The following is a 17,827-nucleotide window of genomic DNA, read 5'->3' as shown; positions in this document are numbered from 1 at the left end:
TAGAAAAACAGTAATACAATTGTATAAACTTGCGGTTCAATATTTTATAAGCATGTGCTACTTAAGCGAAATTTCGCCTCGAGTATGTTAAGTAATCCATATTCGAAAAGTAGTATTTGAGTAAATTGTGCAATACAAACAAATACCGTATGGGTTGAATGGAGAACCTTCCTATTTTAAGTCGGTTAAAAACGTGACCAATCCGAGACCTTTCTAGATTCAATCAGAATTTTCATCAATAAGATAAACTACAAGGTTGAGAGCAACGGCTAATGGGCTACACACAAGGTAAGAATCTATTAGTTTTGCGTGACTGAGCATCACACAATACCCAATGACCCTATTGAGATACTGTATACATTGTTAATAATTAATAACTCAAAATTAATTAATCTAAACAAACATTATAAATGCGATGGTAGTTCTGTTTCTTAACTTTGTTATGCTTACACGGCCAAACCTTAATGCGAGTGAAGTCGGAAGGAACAACTAGTATGTAGTATAACTAGATATGTTGTATGTATGATTTTTTTTATCTATTTAAATAATAATTAAATACTTATGTATTTTTTGACATTTTACACTAAGAAATCGAAAGTTATTTAATAAAAAATAACTATGATGGAGGCTGCGATAAATCAGTGGCAGGCTCGTCATGATTAGGATATTCTGGTACAAGGTTCAGGTCTCAGGCAAATTTAGTACAACGATACAGTATGACAATTATGACAATTCCTATTCAGTAACAAATTATAAAGTAGGTATATCATTTTAGCAGTAATTATCACAGTAGCGGGAACCAAGGGTCCCGTTTGGAAGGCCCGAACTGTATCTCTCCTTCTAATAATATTTAGCTTCCGACTCGTCGCTCTCGAAAAGAATAAATAGAATGTGACAGTTGTCCCTTCAAACGATTCCGATCACGTGACTCTTTATATCACGGCGTTCACATCTCACAGATACAAAAAAATCATCTGAGTTAATAATTCGTAATCGACGAAATATATAATTATGATCACTTTGTTATAATTTTAATAGAGATTTATATTAGCATGTATTATAAAATTTTAAATCGATATTTAAAGTAACTGATTAATGTAGTGTATTTGAGGTTGATTATAAATATGACTTAATGAAGTATGGCAAGATATTATTAACTTTAACTGGTTTTTCAGCCTAATGTTCATTTTGCTAATATTTTGTTCTATCGCCTCTCACTCCGACCTAGATTTCATCACCTTCCTTTGACTGTCGCTACAAAGCTAACGACCGTATGATATTTACCTATACATAAATATTGTACAAGATACTACTATCGACTTCTACAGATATCGATAAAAGATCTGGTTTACTAATACGATAAAATATTTGTGATTTACTAAGTGACCCAAAGGAAAAAATATTCGAAATATTATAAATATTGCGTCACAGGATCAATATACAATTTAAAAGTGACTGATAACTCTAAAAAAAGTACTAAAAAGTAACAGCCTGTAAATTTCCCACTGTTGGGATAAGGCCTCCTCTTCCATTAAGGAGAGGGTTTGGAACATATTCCACCACGCTATTCCAATGCGGGTTAGTGGAATGAACATGTGGCAGAATTTCGATGAAATTAGACACATGCAGGTTTCCTCACGATGTTTTCCTTCACTGCCGAGCACGAGATGAATTATAAACATAAATTAAGCACGTATATATAGTGGTGCTTGCCTGGGTTTAAACCCGCAATCATCGGTTAAGATGCACGCGTTCTAACCACTGGACCATCTCAGCTCTCAATAACTCTGATAACGATATTGAATACAAAAAAAAAACAAATCTAATGACACAACCAAATCTATAATTTAACTAAAATATATGTGAGTATATTTTCATAGTATTCATTTGTTATTTTGTAATTAAATCTCTCATTAAGTCAACAATTATTGAAATGACATTATTAAAACAACTAAGTCAATTAGAATTTTTTTTAGCTATAGACAAACAGACAGAGGGAAATTAAAAGCATGTTATTTTGGTATCATGTTTACATATTAATATATTGTAATGAATAAAATAAATAATATTACAAGATATCGAAAGATTTTCAAACTAATTTGTCTTCTTATGAATATGTAAGGCGTATTTAGAAAAGTACTTAGCAACAAATATTTAATTAAATTTAACATGTTTTTACATACGTGAATTTTGTTCTATGTATATTTATAAACATTACATGAACATACTTTTTTCAACGATAAAATGTTCTCTTCCAGACTATAATTTATATTTGCGCTAAATTTCATTCAGATCCGTTCTGACGTGATTAAGAAACAAACATCCATTCATACAACTTTCGCATTTATATTATTAATAAGATCGAAACTTTGAGAGGCTCTATTGAAAAGTAATGATTTTGTACTTTGACACTTATACATAAAACTTATTAATATAAATAAACGCCCTTATTGGGAGACCTAGCGTTCAGTTCAGTAAAGTATACAAGTTTGAAAACTTCTAGAAAATACAAGCGTGGTTGTCTTAACTTAATTTTCAAGCATATACAATTATACAGGCCGGTACTAGAAAACCAATCTTCAAGTTTGACTATTATTTACTTCAAAATATAATCCATAGTGTAACTACAGGCACAAGGGATAGTTCTTAAGGTTGGTGGCACATTGACGATGTAAGGAATACTTAATATTTCTAACAGCGTCATTGTTTATGAGTAATGGTGGCCACTTACCATCAGGTGGCCCATATACTCGTCCGCCAACCTATAGCATATTTTTTTTATATGGAAATTGTTTTAAAACAAATATTTATTTACAAGGTGTGTACATATTTGACGTCAGTACTGTAGATTTTGATTTCAACAACTTATATATACTCTATAAAACCAATGTCACAGTATCTGATTCACTTAATTCGTGAAACAATATACCGCATTATTTTGTCATCAAAGAACAATGGAGGAAAAGTAAATATGACCAATTTTAATTTAAAAAAACAACACCTATTACAATTTCTAACATCAATAAGCCATTGAATCTAAGCACTTGTCGTTATATTAAGTGTAACTAGATTATACTCCGTCTCAATACTTGGATGATGATGAGTCACCCAAGAGAACTATCGCAAGGGCTAAAGCTAGTGATAACAACTACCATTTTGTTTTGTTTCGTTTATCATGTTTATTTTTGGATTAAGTAAAAGTAAAATAAAGTAACAGCCTGTATATTTCCCATTGGTCAGATAAGGTCTTCTCTTCCTTTAAGGAGAGGGTTTGTAACATATTCCACCACGCTGTTCCAATGCGAGTTGGTGGAATGCACATGTGGCAGAATTTCGATGAAATTTTTAGTCACACGCAGGTTTACTCACGATGTTTTCCTTCACCGCCGAGCACGAGATTATAAAATTATAAACACAATATTAAGCACATATAAATAGTGGTGCTTGCCTGGGTTTGAACCCGCAATCATCGATTAAGATGCACGCGTTCTAACCGCTGGGCCATCTCAGCTTATGGATCAAGGGATGAATATAAATAATAAATATAATCATATTATTTATTTATACATATTTTAACATACACTCATAAATGGTGACCCCGCCGTCCATAGATATGGCGCTGCTTAAATATAAATAATTCCTTACATCTCCACCAACCTTGGAATATGTTTCTTGTGCCAGTAATAACATTGGCTTGTTTACTTCAAATAACACAAACTATATTGCTAAGCAGTGCTTAGCAGTGGTTGTTTAAATCTTTAGAATGAGTGTGCTAGGGTAATACTTGCAATACTACACATAACGTATTGTGTACTTACCATTGTTGTTTTAAGCTGTTTCAGATAAATAATTAATATCGTAATTGTTCTATTGTATGTAATCAGATCTGTGCAGATGAAACCGCAAGATACGACGAGTTCCGATATTATATTCCATATTCAAATTTAATGGTTGCAGTGGTCAGTCTATAAATATAAAATACACTAGACCTTGGCATAATGTTGCAAGTATTATCATAATTTTCATAAAAATATCGTGGATAAGCCATCGCATTTATAACGTGGCCGGCATGTTGCGTTTGTCAGGTTTAAGCTGCAGATAAATATTTAAGCTGTAACTACTTTTGTATTATGTGCCAAGTTTATTATAAACAATTTTTATGACATTCGAAAATATATTTTTAAAAATCGAAAGCAATTTGTCTTATCAAAGACAAATCGCTTACTGTATTTTTTAAATATATATATAGAAGCAGATAAATATAATTTGTAAAATAAAAATAAGAAATAGTTTTGTAGCAATAAATAAATACGTATTTTTATGATGCAAATTAGAAAAGTAAAACAAAAAAATATCTTTTATTTTATCTTTTCTTATTAGCATATGTATTGCAGAGACAAAATGCTTTTAATTTTTTTTGCTTAAATCACTGTAAATAAAATCAGCACATATTTTTTAATTTGCTTATTAAACTATGCACGAAATTACAAGCCATATAGTAATGTTTTATTTAACAAAAGTCATTAGTATTTTTTTTCTTGGTGGTACGGCTTTGTGCAAATATGTCTGGGTAGGTACCACCCACTCATCAGTTATTCTACCGCCAAACAACAGTACTCAGTATTGTTGTGTTCCGGTCTGAAGGGTGAATGAGCCAGTGTAACTACAGGCACAAGGGACATAACATCTTAGTTCCCAAGGTTGGTGGCACATTGACGATGTAAGGAATAGTTAATAATTCTTACAGCGTTAATGTCTATGGGCGATGGTCACCACTTACCATCAGGTGGCCCATATGCTCGTCCGCCAACCTATACCATAAAAAAAAAAAAAAAAAAAAAAAAAAAAAAAAAAAAAAAAACCTAAACCCTACGTATACGTACATAACATGACATTAAATAACTTTATTATTAAAAGCCTGGAGTTCGTATGTGGCTATCGCAATAAATTTGCACTATATTTATTTTCAAGAAAAAGTTAATCTGAATATCTACTCGATTCTTCTCTCTCAGCTTTAGTAGAAAAAGCTTGTAAGAGCCTTCAATCAAGAGATTTTATTTTTAGATACAGCATATTTACATAGTAAGCGGTTTTGTGCATACTTTAATTGGACCAAATGCCTTGTATAACAACATAAATACTACCTTTGTTCTAATGGTAACGGAAATGCAAAGGAACGCCTTCTATTTCCAAATGTCCCAACGTTATTTCGTTTTCCTAGCCTTTCACCGGCGCACGCGCATCTAATGTAATACATAATTACTGTATTATTCGTTGCATGCACTGTTGTTATTGTTAATATTATGTTACGGCGACAACATTACGTTGCAAAATACGGATTTTTTTATAATTTTTGTACATTTCATTAAAAGTATTTTGTAAGAAAAAATCTAGCAATGTTGACATCATTTAAGTAAAAAATTATATAGCAATTTATACACATTGCAAGTTATTTTATAAATAGTTTGCTTTCATAGTATCCATAATTAAATGTTGTATTTTTTTGGTTTGTTGTTCTCAAACTGTGTGTTGGGCCAATAAGCCAATACTAAGCCATTGGTTTTTCGGTCGAAAATATCTCAATAGTTGCTTGGAGTTTAGAACTTGTAGCAGCAGCAGGTAAAGTTGGTACAGCGCCTGATTTATTCCGATTGGGATGGAATTCACCTGTGTTTCTGTACTTGTGTATATGACCTGCACATTAGGCTAGACCAGCCTCTCTAAAATCTGTCACGATGACGTCATATTTGCATGTGAAATGTTAGATGTTGAAAATGATTAAATATGAACTTTTACTAAGAAAACATTTCTTTTTCCAGGAACAAGTTGCACCGGTTGAAGAAAATCAGGAAGATGATAAAGGACTCAGGTTAGTTCTGCAATAATAAATATTAATATAGTTTAATTAATATGACATTACATAAAAAATAACATTTTAGTATTTTTTCATGGAGAATATGAGTAGAATATTTAAACTCTGTTTAACATCAAAATCAAAATATATTTATTATTATTATATCAACTTACATATTTCAAAGAAGCCATATAAGTTACTAGCCCCTAAGATACGGATCTTAGGGGCCAGTAACTTCCCAATTAGTGTTTTTGTTCAACTTTAACTTTAATGCTTAACTATACAAATACCAATCAATATAATTATCAAGTAAAATTCAAACATTTTTTAATATCCAATGAAATTGAATAGTCTTTAAATTAAGTTATTAATATTAAATTATTAAACATACCGTGTAATCTATTATCATGTGTGTTGCTATTCCGTACGTACACCTGCTTACTAATGGATTTGGGTCTGCTCTGAGACCATTTGTGTGTTAATTCATGCCTAGATAGTGATTTTGGGCTAGAACTATATGTAGATGAGATCTATGTCCAAGTATCACATATACGTATGTAAACATGTATCACTTGATAGCAGTTTGAATTTATGCATCTTTAAGTATACAATATACATAATTAATAAAATTCTGTGCACGAAATTACAAGCCATATAGTAATGTTTTATTTAACAAAAGTCATTAGTATTTTTTTTCTTGGTGGTAGGGCTTTGTGCAAGCTCGCCTGGGTAGGTAACACCCACTCATCAGTTATTCTACCGCCAAATAACGGTACTCAGTATTGTTGTGTTCCGGTTTGAGGGGGGAGTGAGCCAGTGTAACTACAGGCACAAGGGACATATTAGTACAAAAACAAAAAAAATATGTTTTTTTTTTACTTAAATATATCGAAGAATATCAACAATAGGGGGAAAAGTTTCGTATGAAAAAGGTGGGAAATTTCGTTCTCTACAAAAAAGATTGCTTCGGTTTTTAACGTAAAACTTACCGTTTCCGAGATATATGCAAAAAAAGAACGTTTTCCAAGATGCCGGCTAACGCTCACGGTTTCGGGCGACAGAAACTCGGTTTTATACTTGGGGGGCATCCTCCGACATAATCCAATCGAAAAATCACGTAGAAGGATTTTATGCAGAGCGGATATCTAAAAATCTTGGACTACATCTAAAGCTGGTTTCTGGACACTTGTGTATGAAGACGCTCTACGTGATTGTTATATATTGTGATAGGTTATAACTGCCGTTGTTATATGTAAGCAATAGTACACTTTAAATTGATATAGAAAGAGATATAATTCAAAAAACGCAACCAAATGTTACAGTGTAGTACATGTGAAATTACAATGGCAAAATTTTGGACTTATCACTTTTGTCTTCTAGATCATCAATGAGGGCGGGCTTCTAAAAATATGAATTACTGGTAGTTCGTTAAATTAAAATAACATACGATGAACGAGAGAAATATATCGATACGGTTTTTTTAATAACAATATAGGTCAAATCACTTGAGAGTCTGTATACTACACTAATGAAGAGAAAAATTTATGAATCTATAAAAATGAAAAAATCTTTCTGCAATTTTTTTAAGATGACTTATATATTAATTTTGATAATTTACATTTTAAATTGAGTTTGAAACTCCAATATTACGTATCAAACATACCTTATGTATAAAAATGAATTTTGGTATACCTTTTAAAGATTCATAAACTTCCATGAATATTGAAACATATACTGGTATTTATTTTGTCATGGAAAAGATTCTACTCTCCGGTTTGTTGGAATTCTTCGCTAAATGATGCTCATCAATCAATAGTTCATCAAAATGTGCAAACAGTCGCCATAACGATCTGTATACATTGGAGTATGAAGAATATTTTTGTGAAAATGTTAGTCTTATATAAAAATTAGTTCTAATTATTCGAATTTCATTTATACACATTTTTTGTCCGATCGAATTGAAACTTTGTACAATTATTATTGTCTTGTGACTGATTGGTTTATCCGGTATAATATTATCAACGTGAATAGTGAATTAGATTGCATATATAATATGACATAATTATTTAATAAATAATTAAGTGCACGTCGCATGTCAATTTGTTAGTTATCTATACATATAATATGTATATAATGGAGTGTCTGTTTGTAATATTAAAATAGCCCTTTTTTACTCAATGCATATATATAAACACGGTACATATACCAAAATAACATTTTTTATAGTTTTTGACGGTCAGTCGGTCGGTTAATCTCTGGAACGGTTGGACCGATTTTGACGGGACTTTCACTGGCAGATAAATTATATAATAGGGAGTAACTTGGGCTACAATATTTTTGTTATTAAATTCAAACGCGTACAAGGTTGCGGGTACAGGTACTAATAATATATCTTTAACGCAAATTACTAACTTACGAAGTGTCAGTCGTAATAGCGTGAGAAAATGTTATAATATATGATTTTACAGGAAATTATTAAACTAATTATTTTTTACAAATATAATTAGTCAGTCATTTAATTGAATGTTTTAATCAACCCTATAGATTGTCTTTATTAATAAACATTAACGTAACATCTGTGTTTACAATATGCTTACAACTTATAGAAACCTGTAAAAAAGCAATCTTAATATAAATATGTATTAATAAACATACATAATATATTTCAAATCAAAGCCATAATTAACCAATCTGTAAATAATTATTTCGTGAATATATATACAATAACATTAATATTTATTCAATGTGGTGCTAAATACAAAGCGTAAAATAATTAGACGAATTAATTTAGGAAGATTTAATAGATTTTAGACTAAATAATATCGAAAAAGAAATTGTGTGGGAAACATCAATTAATTTCACTTATGAAATAAACGAACCTTTCTCTAACAAACGAACCGAATCAAAATTGCGTGTTTTGTACACCACTTACTAGACGATTAATTTACTTTGCAGAGAAAACATATTTCCTCTAGATATACATAACTTTTTTATGAATTTAAATTGCATTAGTATCGTTTTCTGATTCAGCCAAATTTCCGCTTAAGACAAATATTTTGACAGTCAGAAATATGTTCGATATTTAAAACACATTTTTTTTGTTTATAGGGATCCTCAGGAATACCGCCCTGGACAAGTGTTCTCTGTGAACGCCCAGGAGCTATTGGAACTACAGCCAGAGAGAAAAGCACCCCTTTCAAATAGCCAACAGCTGCAACAGCTATACGTCAGCCCTCAACAGGAACAAAGACAGAATATACAACAGTTCTATTATTTGGAACCGCAGTTAAGTCGTCAGGTAATTCACACCACCTTTTATTTGTATACATATACTATGATTATGACGACTTTCGTGGTCAAGCAATGAGTACACGGGTTTTCATGGGTACGCCACTCCGGTCCCGGGTTCGATTCGCAGACAATTCGATATAGATTATCATTAGTTGTCTATGTTGTCTTGGGTCTGGGTGTTTTGGTACCGTCGTTACTGCTCATTTTATACAACACAAGTACTTTAGCTACTTACATTGAGATCAGAGTTATGTTTGTGATGTTGTCTCATATTATAAGTTCAAAAAAAAAAATTAATAATTAGATTTTGTATAAAAGTATTCTTGTTATGATTGCAGGTAGCTTTTCAACCATCTCATGCTGTAATCGCTCGACCAAGCTATTCCTCGAATGGAGGTGAAGCTTCGGTAGGCGCAGCCCTGGCAGTTAGTGATACTGGTGCTAACTCAGCTGAATCATTGGATCAAGAATTATTGGCTCTATTGGGACACCAATTGAGACAGGATGATGGCCGTCCCCAAGCGTTCGCTCAGCTACAACAGACACCGCAACCTCATTTGACAACACAAAATTCAATCCCTCAATATCAACAGGTAACACCTTATATAATTAGGAACTTTTTTGTGTAAAGATGTATAAATTATTATATATTAAAGCTATAAAAACCTAGGCATAAAGCCAATCAATATTTTTAACAGACCTTTTTAGAAACCAATAAGTTAAATAATGACACATAATTGTCTGTCATATAACATCATTGTTTTGATCTTTACAGGTGGATATACCATATGTTCCCAAACCCAGTAAGAAACCGACTAAACTTAGACCTAAAGTACAAATGACACCAACCCCAACTTCAGCGGCACCACAACAATATCTAATTGAAACAACAAACGTTCAACAGCAACATCATCAACAACAACAGCAGCAACAACAACAACAACAACAATTTAGACCTATTACACAAAACCAGAGGGTTCCGCAGACTCTTCGTTACGTTCCTATTCAAACAGCTCCATCAGCTCTGCAACAGACCTTATATGAACGTCCAGAGTCCCAAGGCCTTAAAATTGTACCTGCGCCTAAGCTTCAGCAGCTCAACCCACAATACAATTACAGGATTCAGTATCAACAAGAAGCATCGCCCAAGCAATATAGGATTATTGAAAGCCCTCGACCTCAGCCTATTAGGCAAGAGCAGCCTCGACTTTTAACTTCGAACGAAAGACCAGTTACTTATTTGAAACGCTTCCCAGAGCCAGAAAAATTGCGAGCCATTGCTGATCAAAATGTTCAGGAAGGTCTGTCATCAGTTCAGCGCCCCACGCAAATTCCTGAGCAATACTACCTTCGCCCAGTGTATAGGACAAATGATCAAAGATCACGTTATGAGTTGCAAGGTATGGCTATTAGACCTACGGAACAATCTCGCAGCATTGACACAGTAAAGACACCACTATCCGCGATATATGTCAGCAAGAATATAACCCCAAAGAAAGTTCTGAGGCCTCTCATAAGAGTGGATCAATCATCGAAAGTTGAGCAGGCTCAGAGAGAGCAAGCTTATAGGATAGAGCAACAACAACATCAGGCAACAGAACAAGCCAACGTTGAGCAACAACAAGCTCAAAGTCTAGAAGAGCAAAGAGCACACTTACCTCCGCCAAGAAATAATAAAGCGTACACTCCAGAGGAATTTGCTGCTTTGCTAGCTGCTGGCTACTCAGTAACGCCCGTACCAGTTGGTCAAACAAATAACCAGGTAGCTCAATCGAGATCAGCATCTGAAGTAATAACGATTCAACAACGGAGGCCTATGTACAGCAGACGCCACCATTACCTTCCATTGAGAGGAGACGACGCACCTTAAAAACCTAAAAGATGATGTACATAATATTAGATATAATTTTAATGATATAAACTCACAAATACAAATAAAAATGTTGTTTTAATTCTTATTTAGTGACGTTATAGTTATAAGGTGTGGAAGTAATAGGAATGATTAAAAAAAGAGAATTAAAAAAAGTTATTATTATTACACAACACACCCGTTATCTTATTCAAACATTATATTATATTATACCCCAGTTTTCCATAAATAATTCTGTGAGTTTGTACTTAAATAATGATTGGAATAATGAAATAAAACAAAATAGAGATAAAATAAATATACTCAAAGTTTTCAATACGTTTTAACATTTGAATATCACGAAGAGAACAACAGTCTCATCCAAACAATTTCAAATTAAATACAATACATTTTCTGTTTATTTGAAGCGCATGTATTGTATGTCCGACCCCGAGGCATTGTTAGTAACTCGCTCTGGGATGTTTTTCTGAATAAATTGTACCAGCGGCGAGTTTTGAAAAAAATTGAATACTAATATTTAGGACAACAACGATTCCACAATATTTACTCGCTTGTTATGATTCAAATTTAGAATATATTCGATTTCAACAACCGTTATATTCAATAATACTTCATCGCCCAACATGTTTGTTATATTTCCAAAATTTACCATCGGTTCGGTAATAAGCACCTGAGATCTGAGAAAACCGGAGAAAGAAACTCAGCTATCTTACACGATCCACGAATTATCGAATATAATAACAAACCTTATCATAACAGCTAAACCAATAATAATAATAACAATTACAAACAACAACAACAACAGCCTGTAAATTCCCACTGCTGGGCTAAAGGCCTCCTCTCCCTTTGAGGAGACGGTTTGGAATATATTCCACCACGCTGTTCCAATGCGGGTTGGTAGAATACACATGTGGCAGAACTTTTATGAAATTTGTCACATGCAGGTTTCCTCAAGATGTTTTCCTTCACCGCCGAGCACGAGATGAATTATAAAGACAAATTAAGCACATGAATCAGCGGTGCTTGCCTGGGTTTGAACCCGCAATCATCGGTTAAGATGCACGCCTTCTAACCACTGGGCCATCTCGACTCTTAATAATAATCTTTGCTTGAAAAATATAGATAGATCAGGTAATAGCAAGCCCGCCTGGTTTCACCAATCAACATATATTCCCTTTCACAGTATTAATTAGTATTTTGAAGTTCAATTTAACATATGAGTTAGGCAATGTAACTAGTTGGGTGACTAGTTACATTGACTGTCCAAATATCCAAATATCAATGTAAGAAGAATAGTCTTATAGTAGAGAGTATAATCTTTATATCAACAAATTTCTATTTTAAAAAATTTTTTAGTTTATTTTTTAATTATGTAACAACATCTTAAATTTATTTAAAATTTGGAATAGTGATGCATCACAAACTTTTCGATTTCAGAACGAATAGGTTTTTAGGTAATTAGTTTATTCACGTAATCAGTGTCCATAAAGTAATCATCTGTGTTTATTTAAAATTAATACTTTAATCCTTCCATGTTACAGAATATAAAATGAATATTTATGTGCGTAACTTGTCATATTCCTAAATATGACGTCACAGAGATAGCAAGGGAACAGTCCTTAATAAATCATTTTTGTATCTTGGGAATGTAAAATGTTTATACGTCTGAGTTGAAATAGACTTTTCAGACAATTTATGAAGTTGATTGATGACATAAAATAATCGTTTAATAATGTAATTAACGTCTTTCTGAAGGAAGTAATTAATCTGATCACAATATTTTAAAATATATCATCCATCAAATTTGTGTGTAAGGGAAGATTTTTAGATAGTAATACAAATCAAAATTATATTTAAATTTATTTCGGTTTCGTTTTATTGTAATGTTTAATAAGTTTTGAATCTCAATATCACAACGAACCGCGTTATGGAATTAAATTCTATTGCTTTGGAGATTATCATCCATACTCCTTTTTTTTCTCGCTGGAATAACGCGTTACGCGCTTCCTCCACGTGATGGAAGGTGGGGGGGGGTGTATGTGACTCCCCGGTTCCCTGGACGCCAAGTGCGCCCAGGTCCACCGGGTTTACCCATTAAAAAACCAGCGGTATCCTCCCCGTCTTTCGGTGGGCGCCACGGGATCGCTTACGCATGCTACCGTGACGATCATCCATACGCCTAGCCTAAAATCAAATATTAAAAAAAAGACTTGAGTATGTATGAAGTCTTAAGATATTTCTTGGTCTTGAGATACATGACTATGTTCTCTTGCGCTTGATTATGAAGCGTTGCATCTCCTGTATCAGACAACTCTGAGGATGCGTTTGACAGTTCTGATGAGTCCGGATTGCGATCCAAATAAAGGAAGATTTTCGTCATTGGAAGTAAGAGGAAGGATTTTATATAACCAGGATTCTTATTTATTTTTTCTAGAAATGTGGTAAAAAATATTTCTCTTTCGTTAACATCAATACTCTTACTTTTCATTCCATAAATAAGTAAAGTAATATTAATTTAATATAGACTTATAAACTTTTTTCCTTGGTTTCATATTTTAAAATGGCGCGTAAATAAGATTTACATTAATGAAGCGTAGGGGATCATTTTTAGATCTCCGGTATACAAGATCAGTATCTTTTTATAACTCGGTTATAAAAAGGTTTTAATCATTAGGTTTTCTTAATTCCTTTCTAAGATATCGTATAGCATGAGATAAATTGTAATGAGATTTTCAGATACCGTTAAGAGATGAGTACGTAATTTAATACAGGGTAAATCTTGGTCTGTATAAAAAAAAACCTTTTTTGTATTTTACTAAACATTGAACAAAATGTAAAACGGATTTCGGTTTATTTCCTTAAAGGTTTCTTGAATTGAATATTGAATAATTCTTCGCATGATTACTTTTAATTTAAAACCAAGAATTCAACATTTTTCACTAACAGAATAAAGTCTACCTATAATTAAATTGGTGTTCCACAAGGTACATTTTATGACCTTTTGTTTTTTTAGTGTTTATAAATGATCTTCTCATAGTATTTGTGAAATTGTAGTGTTTTGCATGCTTCACCTGATGTACGGTAGCAAAAATTTTAATTTAACATTAAACAATAGTTACATAAGAATAAAAGATTTGTCTTTAGGTATCTTTAAATACCTCTTTTTAAAATATAGATCGTATTTTAGGAATCAAACAGAACTCCTAATAAGATAATGTCAATCAAGGAATACTTTTCACTCGAGGATTAAAGATGTGCCACAACATATAATCCATGTTTCTAATAAAAGATATACTTTACATTCATTTTAAATCTTTGAAATTACTTAACATATTTTCTTGGGATGGAAGCTTTTTTTTCAGCAGTGATACATTTACGACTTGTCAGTATTGTATTTAATGGTCAACAAAACAATAAGTGATATAACAGCACACATTCATAGAATATATTATTAATTAACTACTTATTGATCTAAGAACTAATTACAATCTAATTACATTAGCTATCTAATTCCAACTTTGTATAGCTAAGTTTACATGTGTCTAATTGAAATTGGTAGTTTGAAACCTTGCAATACATTGAGATAATAAACACTGACATACTAGTAAGGAGTAATTGATCTATTAGCATTTATACAACCATTGTCTTGACGAAATAAACAAGTCCAATACGAACGAATACACGTTTTACATATTTTTTTCATTTTAAACTTTATTTATAGAAATATAATAATAATACAGATCATAAATAAGACACTCTAAAGCATAATTGTAAATTAATAAATAAGAATGTATTTTGCAAAATTAACTTTTAAAATGTAAACTTATACAAGAGTAACTAATAACTTTACACTTAACTGATTAAATTCTATTAATTATTATCGTCATAACGTTACTTATGTAACTTCATGGAAGGCTGTTCCAGGTTACGTGATAATAGATCATTATGTCAAAATGAATCTAAAAGACAAATATCCTGATTTTCAGATGTCTTAAATCAGCCGGCGAAAGCTGTTTTAGTAGAGTAGAAAATGCTTTAAATGACTCTTGGATTTTCGATTTTCGGATATCGAGGCTTTTTGAATGACATTTGAAATTTTGACAAAACATAAATATTAAGAAAACTTTAAGTAAATAAAGTTTTATTTACGTCTTTAAAGTAAATTGAATTAAAAATAATTACGTACCTGAAAATGTATTTTCTTTCGTTGTATCGCCTAGAAAATGGACAAAGATTAAGGTTTTCTACAAACAACATATCGTGAGAAGTAGGGCGAATGGATTCATATAAAATGCATGAGACCACCAACCAAACGTTGAAATTCAAGAGAATATATCAATGTACCGGCGCTCGTTAGGTTAAATTATTTTGTAGTTGTGTTAGTGGAATGTTTTAAATTATTTTTAGTTATGTGTTACTACAAATTAAATTTTTCTTAATCAAAAAAAGATTACAGCAGTAGAAGTCCCTTGATTCTTGATTGATGAGTATTATTTCCAATCGATGTAAATTTCAAAATCAAAAATATTTCATCAGCCAACTATGAGCTCGTCAATTATAACATAAGATTTGTATGTATTCTAAAAAATTGTATTTGTATACATTTCATAGATTACATCAAAGGAAATAGGTCAGAGAAGTTCAACGGAAATCGTAAGAACCTATCTGTTGTCACATCAAACATTTGTATAAGTGACAAATGAGAAATGAAACATGCATGAGAAAAAATCGTTTTGAAAATAGAAGTCAATCAGTAATTTTGTATCTCATTTGTTGGCTTAACAATTAATCTGAATATATAAATGTTTAAACCAAAGATCGCTTTCACTGCGCTCAAAAAACCACTTAATTTTCAAGTACCTAGTTGCGAACTCTTTATATTTACCTATTTGTTTATATTATTTTAGTATATATGTATGCGGACGAAGTCATCTGATGGTAAGTTAGTTACAGTCGCTTATAAAAATTGGTGTTGTAAGAAATATAAACCATTACTCACATCGCCAATCCACCACCAACTTTATGAGTGAAGGTGATTACTATCTGCACCTATAGTTATACTGGCTCACTCATCCTTCCAAACGACACACAGCAATAGAAAGTATTGGTGTTTGGTGGAATACTGATGAGTAAACCCATTACATAATGAAAACGCATTAAACACCATCTGATCTATAAATAAAAATGCAAGTTTTTTTTATGTAGAAATGATTATAGCAGCTATCTAATATTAAAAGACACTTAAAACTTTTTATAACTTTTACATTTTTAATACTTCAGATAAAACTGAAAGTTTCCTTTCTTCTTTATAAACGTCACTTTATTAAATATACAAAGTAATCGCAAAGGTCTGTGTAGCAACTACTAATATCCGATAAGCATATAATTTTCCTTTTCAAATATTTATTACGTTTTATATATTACAATACGACTATTCGATTATTAGAGTTGTGATGCTTAGAAAGCGTGTATCTCAACCGATGCATTTATACAACCATTGTCTTGACGAAATAAACAAGTCCAATACGAACGAATACACGTTTTACACTTTTTGTTTTATTTTAAACTTTCTTTATAGAAACATAATAATAATACAGATCATAAATAAGACACTAAAGCATAATTGTAAATTAATAAATAAGAATGTATTTTGCAAAATTAACTTTTAAAATTTTTGCACTTAACTGATTAAATTCTTTTAATTATTATTGTCATAACGTTACTTATGTAACTTCGTGGAAGGCTGTTCCAGGTTACGTGATAATAGATCATTATGTCAAAATGAATCTAATCAGCCGGCGAAAGCTGTTTTAATAGAGTAGAAATAGAGTTGCGGGTTCAAACCCAGGCAAGCACCACTATATATATGTGCTTAATTTGTGTTTATAATTCATCTCGTGCTCGGCGGTGAAGGAAAACATCGCGTGGAAACCTGCGTGTGTCCAATTTGATCGAAATTCTGCCACATGTGCATTCCACCAACCCGCATTGGACCAGCGTGGTCGAATATGTTCCAAACCCTCTCCTTAATGGAAGAGGGGGCCTTATCTCAGCAGTGGGAAATGTACAGGCTGTTACTTTATTTTACTCAATTTACTATTCGATTATTTGATACTAAAAAAAAAAAAACTTTTCAAAAACATGGCAGTAGAAAACTGTATATAACGACAATTATCTGAATAATAAAAGAGTAATTCTAAAAACGTGTAACATTAATGTACCTTGATCTCAATTCAATTCTATCTTAAACTCTATGTAAGGAAAAGTAAATAGGATCTAATCAGTGCTGAAAATAATTGTTCAGTATAATGAATGTACACTGAAAGCTAAGCTTTACTATAACATCGTATAGCCAACCCAAAGCCTTCCTATTCTCAATCAAGGTCTACTTGTTTGGTTTTGTGCAAACCACAGGATATTCCACCGAAAAAAATATTACTTTTTACTGTTGCGTTCCGATTTGAAGGGTGAGTGAGCAAATGTAACTGCAAGCGCAATGGACGTATCATCCCAAGGATGGTGGCACATTGTTGTGATGTAAGGAACGCTTATTATTTCTTCATAAATATTAAAAAAAAAAAATAACAAAGTCAGCATGTAAACTATAGAAGGCCGATTTAAACTAAATGTAATGTTTATGTTAATATATGTACTTTGATACTGTTGGATTGAGTTGTAGATGTTACCAGGAAATTAATAATAGAATACAAAATATTATAGTGCCCGAGTGCTACTCTCAAAATCAGGTAAAACCGAATCTGGAAATTTAACATGACTGCAAATTCCGGAGCGAGACAATTTACTGCTTCTCG

The 17,827-nt window shown here is 32.0% G+C and overlaps 1 protein-coding gene across 1 annotated transcript in view; it reads left to right on the top strand.

Annotated features, from left to right (window-relative positions):
- LOC124539010 (alpha-protein kinase 1-like) overlaps nt 1-11,086 on the top strand; it is a 57,323-nt gene extending 46,237 nt beyond the window's left edge. Inside the window, exons 3-6 of the mRNA XM_047116313.1 lie at nt 5,820-5,869; nt 8,963-9,152; nt 9,484-9,738; nt 9,921-11,086. Of these exons, the coding sequence (XP_046972269.1) occupies nt 5,820-5,869; nt 8,963-9,152; nt 9,484-9,738; nt 9,921-11,015 (1,590 nt within the window). The 3' untranslated portion in view covers nt 11,016-11,086. The remainder of the gene's footprint in view (nt 1-5,819; nt 5,870-8,962; nt 9,153-9,483; nt 9,739-9,920) is intronic.
- The last annotated feature ends 6,741 nt before the right edge of the window (nt 11,087-17,827 follow it).

This window comes from Vanessa cardui, chromosome 21 (assembly GCF_905220365.1).
Source record: "Vanessa cardui chromosome 21, ilVanCard2.1, whole genome shotgun sequence".
Taxonomy (NCBI): domain Eukaryota; kingdom Metazoa; phylum Arthropoda; class Insecta; order Lepidoptera; family Nymphalidae; genus Vanessa; species Vanessa cardui.
Note: the sequence above shows the minus strand (reverse complement) of the source record. Positions and strands in the feature narration are given on the sequence as shown.